This window comes from Pezoporus flaviventris, unplaced genomic scaffold (genome assembly GCF_033815535.1).
Source record: "Pezoporus flaviventris isolate CSIRO_AGI_PZ_B2104156 unplaced genomic scaffold, CSIRO_AGI_Pfla_v1 ptg000006l, whole genome shotgun sequence".
Lineage (NCBI taxonomy): Eukaryota > Metazoa > Chordata > Aves > Psittaciformes > Psittacidae > Pezoporus > Pezoporus flaviventris.
The window spans coordinates 16,420,450-16,436,182 of record NW_026892554.1 but is presented as its reverse complement, the minus strand read 5'-3'; the positions used below and the strand labels follow the sequence as shown (position 1 = coordinate 16,436,182).

Sequence of the window (15,733 nt, the reverse complement as noted above, 5' to 3'; positions counted from 1 at the left end):
CCGGGCAGCGGGTGAAGTCGCACACAAACATTGGGTGAGCAAACGCTGGTGACAGGGCCAGGCTTCGCTCGAGGAGCAGAGCTAACTCAAAATGAGCTCTTGTGCTGGTTAAAACCAGCCAGCGTGAGATAATATCGGAAAGTTCCGAATAATGCCTCAGGTGCTCACGTTCCTTTGGGTGGGATCGGCGTTACCCGCGGTCGCGCTGTGCAGTAGTTTGGGAAGAGAACAGGAGCGTGCCTGTTGCGCAGAGCTGAATTCTCACCGGCGGTGGTTTCACGTTTAAAACAGCGCTGATTGCATGAGTACGAAAATCAAGTGTCTATAGCAGAATGCTCTATGTAGTGTGTATCCCATCAAGAGTATCTGATAGAGCTACCAGGGCTTCTTGGTGTGGTCCGTGTGTGCACTTGACAGAATGATTTTAATTGATGTATTTGAGACCAGCCAGAACCTTTTCTAAGCAGCGTGTTTGACATGTTGACTCACGGTTACTTTTTCAGTTTCTTGGTAAAAGTGAAATGTTGATGCAACATACTTCTGGATGTTCCTTGTCATGGGAAATAGCAGTATCACTCTCAATGTAGGAACCATAGGCATTAAGGTTATTCACTGCAGATTCCAGTCTTTCTAAAGAAGTATTTTTATTTTTAAGGTTTGACATTAGATATAAGAAGGCATGTATGTGTTCTAGGCCTTGGGTTTGGGGAGATTTTTCCTGTGCCGGAAAGTCATGCATATGAAAAGTTGAGAGTTTTGTGCAGACTGGAGCATCTGCGTCAGTGTAGATCTTGTTGTAGGACCTGGGTCTCCCTGGAATGTCAGTCCAAATTGGTTTTCATTTGACCTGGGGGGGGGGGGGGGTTATAGCCTAGGTTACACAGTTAAACATTAGCAGTTACATACATTATTCTTCTGATGAAAAGCTGAATGTACACAAAAAAATGTTAATACCTTCACAGAAAAATGTTGCTATGATTGGATCCTAGTTTTTTTAAGATCAGCTTTCTGAGTTAGAAGAACTTTCTTTGTTGCCCAAGCAGATCAGACTTGTGTCTGGATGTAAAGTTCTGATTCTGAAGTAAATCATCTTTTTCTTTTACCTTCAGGCTGAAGACCATATAGCATCAGAACCAAGGATTAAAAAACTGGAACCAGTACTTCTGCCAGGTAGGCATAAATCAGGAATTTGACAGATACCTCAACAAGGGTATATTTAAGCCAATTGTTTATTGTAATAGAATTGGTAAAATGTAATTAAGTTTTCCCTGTCTTACTGTGATTATTGACTTTGGCGTATCTTAACCTTAGTGCAATCCTTCAGGAAATAAAATGTCCAAGTAGGAAAATCCAGTGATGTTTGTGTCTGTAGAAGATTGTTTGAACCTGCCTGAAACACTAAATAAATAAATCGGCAGTTTTTCAGTGCTTTAGTATGTGCAGGATAATGTCTTGGTTTTGTTGTCAGTGTTTGCAATGAAGCCACTGTAAGTTTTATAGCATTTATTGATACCTTTTGGAAGGCTACTGATCAGATAGACAGACCTTTACCTGCGTGCAGAACCCACTGCTATATGTGGTAATCTTCCTTTATTTTAAAGGCGAATAGTCATAGAATTTCAAGTAGGTAGGTACGATTGACTTGTGTATTGGAAAACCTCTGGTGGCATTGGAAAATGCCACCTTTAGTCACTTACTCGTATTGAAGGTGCAGCTGTTAAGTAATTTTGGAATTTTTAGGTGGCTTTAAGCCTATGCAGAATAACCTTTTCAGTGTGTAGATGAGAAAAACAATGTTTTTATTATTGATCATAATTACATATTTATTCAAATGTAAGATACTCATGTCTTCCATATTTTAAATAAGAAATAATCTTTGGTAAATGACACTTTGATCAATGAGAATTTCTAAAAGCCTTTTTCAGATACAGCAGGAATAATCTACTGTGCTCAAGATTACTTTTGTTGCAAACTCTGCATCACAGTAATAAATTTGTTTTGACCTTTCTAGAGGTAATTTTGAGTTTTAAACAGTGGTATGCTGCATTTTTTTTTGTTAGCATTAAGATTGTATGTCAGCAAACAAGAATTTACACACGTACTAATGCAAGAAGCTATTGCTATCATGTGGACTAAGTTGATAAAACATGTTAACTTTCAAAGTGATCCACAAAATAAGTTGCTGTTAAAAATCATTTCTGTTACTGTTTCATGTGGGACTTTTATTAATTAAGTAGGACTAATTGATACATGATATGGTCGCATGAGGTACCTTAAGCTTAAGAGGCTGAAATATTGTGGAAGAGGTTCAGCTGAAAGAGTAAATAACAACTGACTGACGCTCTGTGTGAGACAAAATAATACAGGTTTTGCTTGAGGCATAAATACCTTAAAATGCATTGCTGAGTTTGCTTGGTATTTGAAATACAGATATATCTTTAAGCTTGCAAAACTTGTACTTGCCACTTGGCATCTCATTGGTTATGTTGCAGTTGATACTCATCCAAGGTCTTTGACTCACAAGGAAGTGACTGCATGTTCTCTGAGACATTCCACAGAAAATGCAAGGCAGAATGGGATTGTTTTTCTCAGAGTGTAACACATCTTGCCTTTGCTGTGAGACGTGTGCATGAGCAGTTACAGAAAACAACTTCTGTGCAGTAACTTTTTGCAATGTGATTGGTGCTTTATTTGTGAAACTCCAAAGTACACTGAAAATGGTGCTGACTGGGTCTTTTTTTTTCCTCAACTGGCTTATATTTATCCTGTGTTTGCATCATTTCCCTTTTCTGTGCTATCTTTGAAATTAGCATTTGGTGGCTTTTGAGATGTTTGTAGTAAGTTGCCTCAGGATGCATAGAAACCAAGTGAGAGAGTATGACTCAGCAGAGAATTCAAATTTCCACCTCCGTATCATTCTAAGGTGTTATTTTGAACTGCTTCATAATAAAACTCACTGCTTTGTACAGTCACGGAGTAGGTCTGACAATCTCTTCATTTTTGTGAGCATCAGTCAGTATGAGGGTGGGGTGGAGTTTAGAAGTGACTTATTTTAAATTACTTAAATGCAGCTCTTCTTGTTTAAAGTTAAGCACTGGCCTAAAAACTTGTGTTTTTTTCTGCCATCAAATGGTGCAGCAGCAAAGTGTATAAACAAGTACACATTGTACTGTTGGATAGACTGGCTTTGGATTTGTCATAACCCAAGTTTCTGGCCAAATTCCAACTCAATTATATTAAGGCTGACTTGTACTCCCTTGCAAGAACAGTTTGACTGTGGTATTTCTAACATTCTATCCTTAACAGTTGTATAAAATTGCCTTTGCTCTCAGGAGCAGAGTTAATCCTGAGTGGCTGAATGTTTATTATGCTGGTCTAATTGGTAGAGTTTTTAAGGAGTTCTTTTGGAATTGAATTATGTTAGTAGAAGCTTTAAAAACTGCAAATAGGTGTATTAAGCTTTTGATTCCTAAAACATAGTCACTTTGAGGGAGTGACTAATTTTTGACCCTAATACCATACTACGTAACTGTGCAGTGCAGGTTAGGAGAGGGAGTTCCAGACCTAGAAATAATGCCAGGTTACAAAATGGTAGGGGTTTATTTTGTGGGGCAATAGGCACAGGGGAGCATGGGGGGAATTTACATTGGAATTGACTTTTAATTTGTAGAGTTTGTCTTTAAAGTTTCCACTGGTGCCCAGAGGAATGGAGATGCATCTCTTCACATTTTGGAACAAAAGCCTGTATTTTCATGGAGCTGTGTGCTCTGCGGACAGTGATATATTAGGAAAAGAGCAAACATCATTTTAAGGAAGTAAAAATCTTGGTTGTAAGTGGCAACACTGATAATGCTGTAGGGAAAACCAAATAATTTTCTAGAACTTGGTTTATTTTCATTCTAAAGCACATGGTATGGTTTCAAGATGGACTTATAAAAATGTTTTCTTTTTCTTTCTGCAGTTCTGTTCTCCTAGAGTAGCTCTTCGATGAAGAGTTTTTGCAGTTAGTTGAAGAGCTGGCCTGAGGAACAGTTTCACTTATTTTAGCTTTGTTTCCATGCATAGCTTGTTCTATAAGCATGTCAAAGAGGAAATACAGAGAAACAGCAGGTAGGCTACCAGTCAGTCTGTTAAAGTGCCCTACCTGGCTAGTGGGAAGTCAGCTTGTGTGCTTGAGGGAGAATTGAAGTTGTTAAACTTGAAGTTGTGTTTTGTTCTGGTAATCAATTGTAGCTTGTGTCCACAATAATGTCTGTGGCATTTTTGAGACATCAACTTAAGCATTCCAGAAAAACTGTACAACAGAACTGGGGTGTAATGCAGTGTATGCTTTCATGATGTGATTGGCAATGCAGTGTGCAGGGAGGTGTGTAAGGAGCCAGTGCAGTGCCTGTGCTGTAAGCAGTGCTGTGCCATAGTTTAGGAAGGGTCGGACCGAAAGGTCCTTCCTCCCTGTTGCTCACCAGGATATTCTGCAGGAGATATGTAACTAATGGAACATCTGATGAAGCGTGAGAAAACGATTGTTCCTCCTGGATTGTAATACCCACTGGTAATTACTTTGAAGTGTTGCTCAGTATACTAATTTGCTAGTAGATTGAGTTAGTAGTTGTTACCTGTAAGTCGCCACAAACCAGTTATAATTCTAGAGGTATTATTATAAAATTATAGAAGTAAACTGAATTAGAATAGCATTTTTTTTTTTTATCTTTCAGGCTGGCTCACATTAAGGCAAGCTAAAAATGTGTGCTGCTGTTGCGAAGCAGTTACTCATGGTCTCTTGTGTCTGCATTATGTTACATGGGGAGTTCATAGAAGTCAACTTCAGCACCACCATTGGTGTGCAGTCACACCCATAGTGAGTTTATAATGTACGGGTCATAAGTATTGTTGGACTGGGTCAGATGTCACCTCTTTGCTAGCATGTAGGAAGACGAAAGAACAGGACAAGGAGTCCTCCCAGCTGCTTGTTCTGCCCCCCCCCCCCCCCCCCCCCCCCCCCCGCCCCAGCTTCCTTCAGCATGTGGTATGGGGACTTCCCTCTGAGAGTACTGTAATGGGGGGAGATCCAGGTGACGAGTTACAGAGCATCATAGAGACAATGCTGTCATACTTAATTTCTCTTGCTGGATTTTTCTTTTTTTCTTACATGACTTTGGCTTTATCCATGTCCATGTAAACATCAATCGCCCACAGCTTCATCTAGTAATAAGTTCAGCAATCTAATTGTATGCTGTTACTGACTGCCTTTTTTTGTTCTGGACTTAACTACCATCTAGTTTCTGTGGATAAATCCTAGTTCTTGTATGACACAGCAAACGAAACGTCACGCCATATTCACCCATTCCATGTGATTTGTGATTTTTCAGACTTGTGTCATATGTCCACTCTGTTTTGCTTCCCTCTGGCTTAGTTGTCTTGGTCCTAAGAGGGAAGCTTTCTATTACTTTAATCATCCTTTTGCCTCTGGACCTTTTCCAGTTGTGCCGTATTCTTGCTGAGGTGGAATATTGTGTTCGAGACTTCTGCCATTGGATATATTGGGGGTTTATCTATTAATGACAGCTTGATTGAATTTACAGCCTGCTTTTGGGGGTTGGTTAATTTTTTTCTTTTGTATATATGCGCCCTTAGATAGGCAAATGACTGTAGGAATCGACCTGTGAGAGGTTTTAACACTGTACGCAGTCTTAGAGCAGTCATATAAGCCTGTTCTATAGCAGTGTCTGATTCTCTCGTGAGTTAGCTTCCAGCTCTTTTTCTACAGGCTTTTTTCCTCCACTGTCTGCAAGTCGTTCGTCCATGAAGTCATGTGTTCCAGAGCAGCTGCCACACGTGATAAGGGGAGGAAAGCACACTTTTTGACGAGGCACCCTTGTACATTAGGACTTCAGGTGTCTTCACGCCTGCCTGATTTGAACCCCTGTATTTCTTGGCATTTTGTTTTGGTTTGTGGTATCCCCGAGCAGAACAGAGGTCATGGTGCTGTGAGTGCATGATGCCAGCACTGGGGTGGGTGTCTGTAAGAAACAGGGACCAAGTCCAGGAGTTAATGTGTAACCCCAGAGGCTTGTCAGGTCTGCCTTTCTTGTGTATTAGGAATCATTTTGGTTTAACACCTCAAAGGGGAAACTGGGATTGTTCCATTGCTTGGTACCAGTAGTAATGCTGTCACTGTCAGTGCCTTTTTCCATCTGTGTTTCTGGGAGGAATTGTCGATACCCAAGTAGGTATTGCTTGATCTGTTAAGAATGCTCATTTGTTGATAGTGAGTAGGGATAGCCTGTCAGTTGTAATAATAGAGTAGAACTTGGATAGAAGTTGGTTTTGGATTGTTTACAAAGCCTGTTCAGTTGCTGGGTCTCATTCCCCATGTTGTGGTGTGCCAGCCAAGGCGCTCTTACTGATTGCACAGTGGATTGAGACATCATATTGCAGGGTATGGGTTTCTTCCCTGCGTCAAGTTTCCTACTTGAAATTGAAATGTTACTGTAAAAACTTGTTTGTTTTTAAAGTTAGTTTGTGAGACTAGACAAGTAAGGCTGGGCAGAGAAAAGATTCAGAGCAGCCCTGTGGAGAAGGACTTGGGGATGTTGGTTGATGAGAAAATGAACATGAGCCAGCAGTGTGCGCTTGCAGCCCAGAAAGCCAACTGTATCCTGGGCTGCATCAAAAGGAGCGTGACCAGCAGGTCAAAGGAGGTGATCCTGCCCCTCTACTCTGCTCTTGTGAGACCTCACCTGGAGTATTGTGTGCAGTTCTGGTGTCCTCAACATAAAAAGGACATGGAACTGTTGGAACAAGTCCAGAGGAGGGCCACGAGGATGGTCAGGGGACTGGAGCACCTCCCATATGAAGACAGGCTGAGGAAGTTGGGGCTGTTCAGCCTGGAGAAGAGAAGGCTGCGTGGAGACCTCATAGCAGCCTTCCAGTATCTGAAGGGGACTTATAGGGATGCTGGAGAGGGACTCTTCATTAGAGACTGTAGGGATACGACAAGGGGTAACGAGTTAAAACTTAAACAGGGGAAGTTTAGATTGGATATAAGAAGAAAATTCTTTCCTGTTAGGGTGGTCAGGCACTGGAATGGGTTGCCCAGGGAGGTTGTGAATGCTCCAATGCTGGCAGTGTTCAAGGCCAGGTTGGACGAGGCCTTGGGTGATATGATTTAGTGTAAGGTGTCCCTGCCCACGGCAGGGGGGTTGGAACTAGATGATCTTAAGGTCCTTTCCAACCCTAACGATTCTATGATTCTATGATTCTGTGATTCTATGTGACTAACAAAGTCTTACACAAATGGCAGTGCCAGCACAAGGTTGATGTGGGAATGAATGATGGCCATGGTTTCCATTTTTTGGGGTAATACCAGGTGCTAGATTAAAGCAACTCCATAAGCGCGGTCAGCTTTTTAATCTACTGCAGTACTTTGTTTTGGATGCAGTGGGTAATGAGAGCCTTGCTCATGATGGATGTTCTCTTCTTGCCGTGAGACCTACCAGTTGCTTGCTCCACGTTCTTGAGTCCTTCACTGTGTTTCTGGGGTGTGGGAGAAGCTTTTGCGGAGCATCCCTTCCTAGTTCAGAAAAGCTGTCATCTTTCTATGTGCCTCTTGGGGTCAATTTCTTTTGCAGGGTTCACGATTAGCCGTTACTGGACAAATACTGATTCTAATCTTGTTATTGTGCATGGGAAAATAATAGTTGTTCTACTGTTGTTTACTTCTTTGCTATTTTTTTTTCTTACTGAGCACTTCTAAAATGTAGCTAAGCTCTTGTCATGCTCTTTCTCTTTTTCTGTTTGTTGGCACACTAGAAAAACTGTACAGTATTGATATCTGAAAATTTAGTGGCCATTTTTTTCGATCAGATTGGCAAAACAAGCTCTTTCGGTACTGTGCATTTAAAGCATCCCACTCTCCGAGCAGTGGTTAGAGTTGTTCTTTTTTGACAGATATGCCAGGTTCTCCTATTAAAAATTAATGCAAATGGAACATATCCAAATTGTTTTTCATTCCCCATTCAATTTCAAGGTATTAAGTTGTCCTTTTGGAACAATATTTTTACTTTTAGTTTTGTCCTTTCTGCAGATGTACAGAAGACTGAATGTAGTCCTTCCTTTAACTAATTGTCAAAGTTTTGCAAAATAATTGAGGGGGAAAAACCGATGGGTGCAGCTTTTTTTGCCTTCACATACCTGAATACATTGTGCAGCACAAGGAGATCAGAAAAGAGATAAGAAAGTTAATTTATGAGCTTACAAATACTTCTAAGTTTGGAAGTGGCTGAGCACACTTGAACAGAAGATTCATTTAGAAGTGGGTTAGAGACGTTTACACCTAAATGCTTGGTGCATACTAATAAAGTCATACAATTTTGGTATTCTCTCTAGGAGAGAACAGCTAAGAAAAGGCAGCTAAATGGGTGAGGATGTTCTGGATTTCAGTTACTTATTAACAAAGGTTTTTTTTAAATTCTCACTCAGAAATTTACAGAAGTTAGTTATTTGCCAGTCATTTTGGAGCAGTTTTAGACTTAGACCTTTCTAAATGCAGGTGAACTCACTAATGTACATTTTTAGATGGTTAAATGGCTACTTGAATTAATTTAGCTTTTCTGTTGTGAACTTTTTAGACTTTCACACAAGCTGTTTTTCTGTTGGATAATCACTATCAGCATTATAAGTGATTACCCAATGTTTTTCATTGAGTAATCGCTGTCAGCATTATAAATGAGGAGCAGGGGTTTAGTTTCCTAGAGTGTATTCAGGTGCTATTATTTTATGAATTTAGGTAGCAATTATGTGACTGCGTAAAGTATTTGATACTCTGTTGTCTTTATTAGACCTTGAACAAACACTTAAACATATTCAGATTTTAATTTAGAACTTCAGTGCTCGTTCGAGAAAGTTTATACTAATAAATCTATTCCTTTGCTTTAGTACAGCATTGAGATACTTCCCTTAGCAATATGTAGGGTACCTTCAAACTTCTTGAGCCTGTAGGGTTTGCATTATTCATTTATGGAGTCTGATTTCAGTCAGAAAATTGCCTCTAGCAAGTATCAGGTTCTTAATGTACTGTATGTTAGCATTTTAACACACATTTAGTACGTGTGCATGTGTTCTCCCTGTGTGTACCAATATGCATGTGTATATAAACAGTACAGCATAAATGTCTTGTTGTAAACTGCCCGGTTACTTTATTTCATTTGTGCAGCATTGTTGTATTCAATTGGCATTTTTGGAAATGGTTCGGTTCAGGCTGGAAATGGAATCGACCTTCTTCCCTGAAAACTAAGGCATTAAGATAGACCCTTGTGCTGTCTCCCTCCTATGCTCATAGGCAGCAAAACTGTGCAAGAAACACTTCTGGCTGGAGGCATTTGGCAAATGCATCAGTGAGCAACTGAAAACCTGGAAATTACTTGAGCTTTCTGTGTTTCTTGAATTTTAAGCTAAGATATAATACAGAATCTTAAAATAGCAAACGTGAACTGTCTGTACAGGTGAAAAAGGGTTGTTTATGCATTTCCTACTGCTGCAGAGAATCCAGACCCTTGTCTCCAGAGAAGATGCAGAAATTTCCAGTTAGAAGTTCTAATGCAGTGCTAATTCTAGCAATTCTTGCTTAGTTTTTCAGATCTGTCAAATTTACTTATTGTCTGATTGCCCTGTTATTGATAACAAATGGTTATAAAAGGGACACACAATACACACAAGAGCTAAGAAAACTTTCAAGATATTTTTTGTGATCTGCATGTGTGCAGGTTATCAGATCCAGCATTTGTAAGTTACAAATTATTACCTTCATAAGAGAAACAAATTAAACTTGATCCTGTAGGGCATGGCGCCAAAACTTGCAAAGGAATTGTTCAGTAGCAAGCAAAATGGTGCAGAGCATCCTTTATTTTAGGATGCCACTGATTTGGGATTGCCTTTTCAGATTTTGCTGAAATCAGTTGCCCTATTGCCCAGACCAGACTCACTTGGTGTGTCTGCATGCTGGGGAGACAAAGCTGGTGCTGTTGCTCAGCAGCTGTGCTCCCTGTTGATCCCTTGCTTTGCCCATCACTGAATTCAGCATTTTCAGCTGTGCTGCTGTTGTCGCCAGTTCCCCCATGTGCCTGCTCTGCCTTCTGAACTTCGTTTGGATTGTAGCAGGTTATGCTACATATTATGGTGCACTAGATACATGCCGTGAATTCTCTTAATGCCCAAAATATGAGACAGTCAAATTGCATGTGTCTGGGGGAGATTTAGCAGAATTTTTCTGACGTTTACCAGTTTCTGAGGCTGTGTGTGAAGGTGTATTAGCTAGATAGATTCTTCAGTCTCTCGTGTTATTTTTATGATTCATGTTTTTTTATGTAGAAATTTTTTTATTAAATGTTCGGCTTTGTATTTAAGGGTGGCAACCTTCAATTTTTCTTCTGGTTTCCTGTCAGAGTTTAAACAAGCTGCTCTTGTCTCCTGAGATCATTCTTTGACTGCTTACGTCACATGGAAGTGCTGACTGCTGTTCCATGTCTGGAACAGCTTGTGACTGTTTACTGGAAAAAAGCAGCAGCTACGCTGTAAAAATGTGCAATGTAATATCTCTGAATAGCTCTGTTGTTGACACTTGTATAGAAAAATCACCTACTCAACTACAAATGCAAGAAGGTTCATTGTGCAAGACCAACACATACTAGTCAGATTGTTTATCTACTCTCCTAAATGTGGAAGGTTTGAACCTTTTCATATTACTCATAGACATCCAAATGAGGTATAAAAGCCAGGTCAATAGGAAATTCCAAACCTGCATTAAAAAGAAAAAAACAGTTCAGTTTATGCAAGCTTTTGAAAACTGCCTCTCTTATATTTGCATTGCAAACTTTAACATGCTTCACTGTAAATGTTCGAACCTTGCTGCTGAAGTAGGCATGCATGCACCCTGCCTTGACATACTGTAGCACTCAGATTCAAAACTGACACTTCTGTTAGGCCTGTAAGCTTGAGTGCAAAGGAGAAGCTAGGCCAAAAAACCCGGAATGTATGTGCTGGATGAAATGAGAATACATGAAGCTACTCTAAAATAGGGTTAGTATTGACTTGTTATAGTGCAGCCACACAAGTATGAGGAATGTAGGAGAGAAGTAAAATGACTGCCTTGTTTAAAGAGAGTGATGTAGCAGCATGTCTTAAGCTGTAGTAAGTTCAAACTGAAGAAGTTTGCATGCATATCTTATTTCTCTGTCGTTCTGTAACATCACAGACATGAAATACTGAAATAGTTTGTGCTTATAGCAAGATTGTCTCCAGTGTGTTACTGAAAAATATTACACTTGCTGTCAGATCAGAGAATGGCATATGGGGAAAAAATATGCAAGTTACACTTCATTTAATGGTGTCTTTGGCTCTCCATATCTTTGTATTAGAAATGCAGGTCTTCAGAAAGGGAAGAATAAAAGCCATCTAAGTTTAGAACTAAGGTTAGACTTTGGAGAGGGGAAGCTTCACAGGCAGAATGTGACTGAGAACTTGACATCGAATAGTTGAAGATTAACACCAATTGTAAGAAGGAATTACTTTAATACACAGTTTGGACTTTTGCAGTTGCTGAAGTCGACAGCTTAGTTAATAAAATGCTGGGCATTAAGAAGTTTCATGCTCTCCTAAAAGCATTGAAACGTTTTCATTACCGTGTTTGCAGAAGTAGGGCTTGTCATTCTCATTCTCTATCACAAGACATTGTTTTCAGTTGCTGTGGACTTGGCTGAATTTTAACAACTTGAAGCTGTCAGAATCAGAATTTTTATTTTTTTTTGGTTTGGAAGCTTATTTAACCACAGTTTGGTAGTGTTTGGGGAAAAAACTTTAAAGCTCCAGCACATCTGTCCATAGAGCATTTTCACACTTCTGGCATAGATCATGTATGTATATGATAACCATGGGTCAATGAAACTTCTCCTCTTACCTCTTCAAATGGTCCTAGAACACTCAATTCTGGCACCTCAAGGATAAAGATGAGTCCAAGACACTTGTGTAGCTGTTTATGACAACTGAACTAAAAGTAGGGACTGTGCTGCTGCTTTAGTGACTTCCAGGCTGATGCCTGATCATACTGGGGCAAGAGAGCTAGTAGAGCAGCTTAGCTAAGTAATTTAGCTTGAGCATGTGCAGAGACTGGGTCTTGAGGATAGCAAAAGGTGCGTTTCTGCTCCAGTAATTGGAATGCTCAAAACAGTTCTTTGAATGTGTGGTTACGTGGGTGCAGTGATCACTACCTGAGGAAAATGCTGTCTCACAATGAGGAGACAGATGGGAGACTTTTTCAAAGCTGTGTCCATACTCACTGGGCATACAGGCAGCTGCTTACTGCTATTAGAGTCACCCAGAGAACCGTGTTCTTGCAGAGGGGACTCTGAGATAACATTTTGGGCAACTGAGTCTCAATATGCCCAAGCAATTAGAAGCAAAGAAGGCATTAGCAATCTTTAGTCCTTAGTCTTTTTGAAAACAAAACCCTCCAGCTAGTGTAAAATTACACTTTTCTTGAACACACATCCGCTCCCAAACTATTTATGGTGGATAGCAGCAGAGGGAGGTGGCTGATGTGGTGACAGAAGCAAAAGCCCTACACAAGAGTGGCATAAATAACCAAGTTCATTTCCTGAAGTATGAACAAAATTACTACTTAGATTTCAGAAACCGGTGTTGTGGAACTAAAAAGTAATATGTAGTGATTTTCTTTTTAAATGGCCCTCAGTCTCATTTGCCTGTATGCTTTTTATAGCATAGTCTAGCCCAGACGAATGAGCATAATTTTGTTTCTTCATTTGGATCTTCTGTTTTATGAAAGGAAATGGCTGGTCTCCTTTAGATGGTCGCAGTAGAAACTTTACAATGGTGAGAACTGTTTGGTATGTTTGTGTTCTGGTTTTTCTTTTATGAACTCACCTTTAAAATCTACTTATAAATGTGAAATCAGATGTGGACTGATTATCCTGAAGTTCATAAAAGTCTCAAAAGTACTTAGCAATAGCAGTTTATTTTGTTTTTTAAAGTGAATACTAGCTGAAGTACACGAGGATATGCTTTTGTTTAAAGGACAGTGGTTTCCAAACACATCAATTTTCAATAGAGAAGAATTGCAGATTCTGTTCTTTGGCTCTAAGGAAAATGGCATGTGGGGGTTGTGATGGTGGGTGTTTTTTTTTGTTTTTTTTTAACTTATTATTATTTTTGTTTTTAACTGCTGCACCATATTGTCTGCTTTGGGAAATGGTAGTTTTCCCACCCCCAGGTGCTGTTGGTTAAACTCCAGGTTTACCCAGAAGAGGTGTATAGCATGAAACAGATAAAGGGTTAAGGAGGTTTTTTGGTACTACAGGTTTAGAATTGCTGTGCCTACAAGATTTATATAGGCTTCTCTCTTTCTGTTTTAGGTGAAATTGTGGTAAATGAAGTAAATTTTGTGAGAAAATGCATTGCGACTGATACAAGTCAGTATGACCTGTGGGGCAAACTGGTTTGCACTAACTTCAAGATTTCCTTCATTACGGATGACCCAATGCCATTACAGGTTTGTTATTACTCATATTGCTACATCATGACAGCAAATGTGATGGATGAAATGGATTGAATTAGAACACAGTGAATCTGTCTCATATCTGATTTAAATACGATGTCTTCTAAAAGAAAGCAGGGTAAAGGATGTGGTTTCACTGTCTTGTTCTGAAGGTGTTGCTATTCCATTCCTTCATTGAGGGTATCAGAACAGTGCAAGTTTGGTATGGAAGTACAGCCAGCTGGTTTTGCCTTCATTTATATGGAGGCTTCATCGGGAAGTGGTTTTACAAAAGGCAAAGCAGAAATTGCCTTCTTCAAGGAGGAACATGTTTTTATAGGGCAGATGTTCCTGTGACTAGACAAGCATCATATCAGCAAAGCATTTAATGAGTCCAAGTTCCATTGGCATTACTGACAGTGGACAAAATAACCATGAAATGAGTTTTCATTTTAGATGAAGCAACAAGAACAGGAGAGAAACAAACCAAGCCTTTGTCAAGGCAGAACACATTCCATTCAAACCCCCCTCAATCAGCTATGGAACAGCACAACATACAGTGCTGTTTGGATTTCCAAGTTGTGAGCTGTATGGTATTTTCAGTAGAGTTTTCACTTTCATTTGGGGCTTTTAAAAGAACCACTCCGTTAACTAGGCATGTGTAAAGCTCTAAAAGTAGATAGGTACTTACTAAGTAATGCTTAGTAACTATGACCAAATCTACTTAAAAAATTAACTTTTAACATGAAATAGTTGATAAACATGACTGAAAGCTGAATTACTGTTTGTTTGTTTATTTAAATTCCTTTGGTTACAGTAAGAGATTTTCTTATATTTTATATATATTTTTTACACTTCAGTTTGTATTGAATTTCTACCAGCAATTTTTGAGGCTTTGCTAGCCTCAGTTCAGTGCAGGTCGTGGGGTTATTTTGCATATCCCATTGGGGTTCCTGACCAGTTTGGTGTGCAATTCACCAGCACAAGAATGCTGTTTACACAACCTGTAACTGCCTGCAAATGGGCAAGGGTGGTACATGTCAGTAAAGTCTAGGCATGCCTGATTTTTATCATAATTTATTCAAAGTTGTGCTGTATATCTGGTTGTCAACTGAAGAACTGCAATTAATAGCTCTGAGTTCATATATTTCAGAAATTCCATTATAAAAACCTCCTCCTTGGTGAACATGATGTCCCACTAACATGCATCGAGCAGATTGTCACAGGTATGTCAAAAATAATTAAGTATAATGCAGGCTCCAAACTTAGTTCAAAGCTGTTAACTGCTTGTTAGGTTGTGCAGAATTGTTGATGCTTAAGGCTTTATGTCATTAATTTTCCCTGATTTGAAGAATTTGGTTTATCCAAAATTAGGATAGAAGCCTTAGATGAATAAAACTTGAGGTGCCGTGCAGGAGACATTTATTTGGGTTTTTATATTGGTTTTAAATTTAACTACAGTACTGAGTTAACAAGTGTTGTAGTGTAGGCACTTGTTATAGCTGTACAAAATTTTGTTAGCAACTTTTTAATATTCAAGAATCTGACTTAAGTACACTAGATTGCAAGAAGCACATCACTTACACAATTCACACATAGCTGGAATATCTGGCAACATAAGTGCTTGAGTTTTTAATCTTGCCTAGTTCTTAGCAAGCTAGTAGCTAGTGGTCCTCAAAAATAATACAGATCTGCAAATCACAGTAGACCTCTTAATCTGAAGAAATAACTTATAAAATACTTATTTTGAAGAACCAGTTTTTGGTGGATACTTTAGGCTCACCTGTTTGTTAGAAAGAATATGTTAATATCGTAATTGAAGAGTTTCATGTAACTGATAATTTTTCAAGTCTTGATTATGGCATGGGCTGTTAACTATTTGGTTTTCTGACTAGATAATTTAATCCTTTACTGATAAATTTTCAGTGGCCAAAGTTATCCAGTAATCTGTTCCCACCCTGGTAGCTGGTTTTAATCACTAGGAAAAGATTCATGTGTATCTGAGGAAGCACATTCTGAAGAAACGCCTTTTTCTAAATGAAGAGATATTAATTATGTCCTCTCTCACATGATATGTGTTGTTCCTAAATGGGAAAGGACTACAGACAGCTTTTACTTTGAAACTCAAGGGCTGCCAGATTGGGAAAACATGCACGAAAGAGTAATCTACAAACTCTCAAATAGCAT

At 39.2% G+C, this 15,733-nt stretch overlaps 1 protein-coding gene across 3 annotated transcripts in view; it reads left to right on the top strand.

The window, feature by feature from the left end:
* MTMR10 (myotubularin related protein 10) overlaps positions 1–15,733 on the top strand; it is a 39,564-nt gene that overhangs the window by 5,166 nt on the left and 18,665 nt on the right. For 2 of the 3 annotated variants that reach the window (XM_061447132.1, XM_061447130.1), the window contains exons 2-4: positions 1,110–1,170; positions 13,425–13,561; positions 14,700–14,772. In XM_061447132.1, the coding sequence (XP_061303116.1) occupies positions 1,110–1,170; positions 13,425–13,561; positions 14,700–14,772 (271 nt within the window). Of the gene's footprint in view, positions 1–1,109; positions 1,171–6,131; positions 6,227–13,424; positions 13,562–14,699; positions 14,773–15,733 lie in introns of those variants that run through there. The other variant, XM_061447131.1, reaches the window with a different exon arrangement.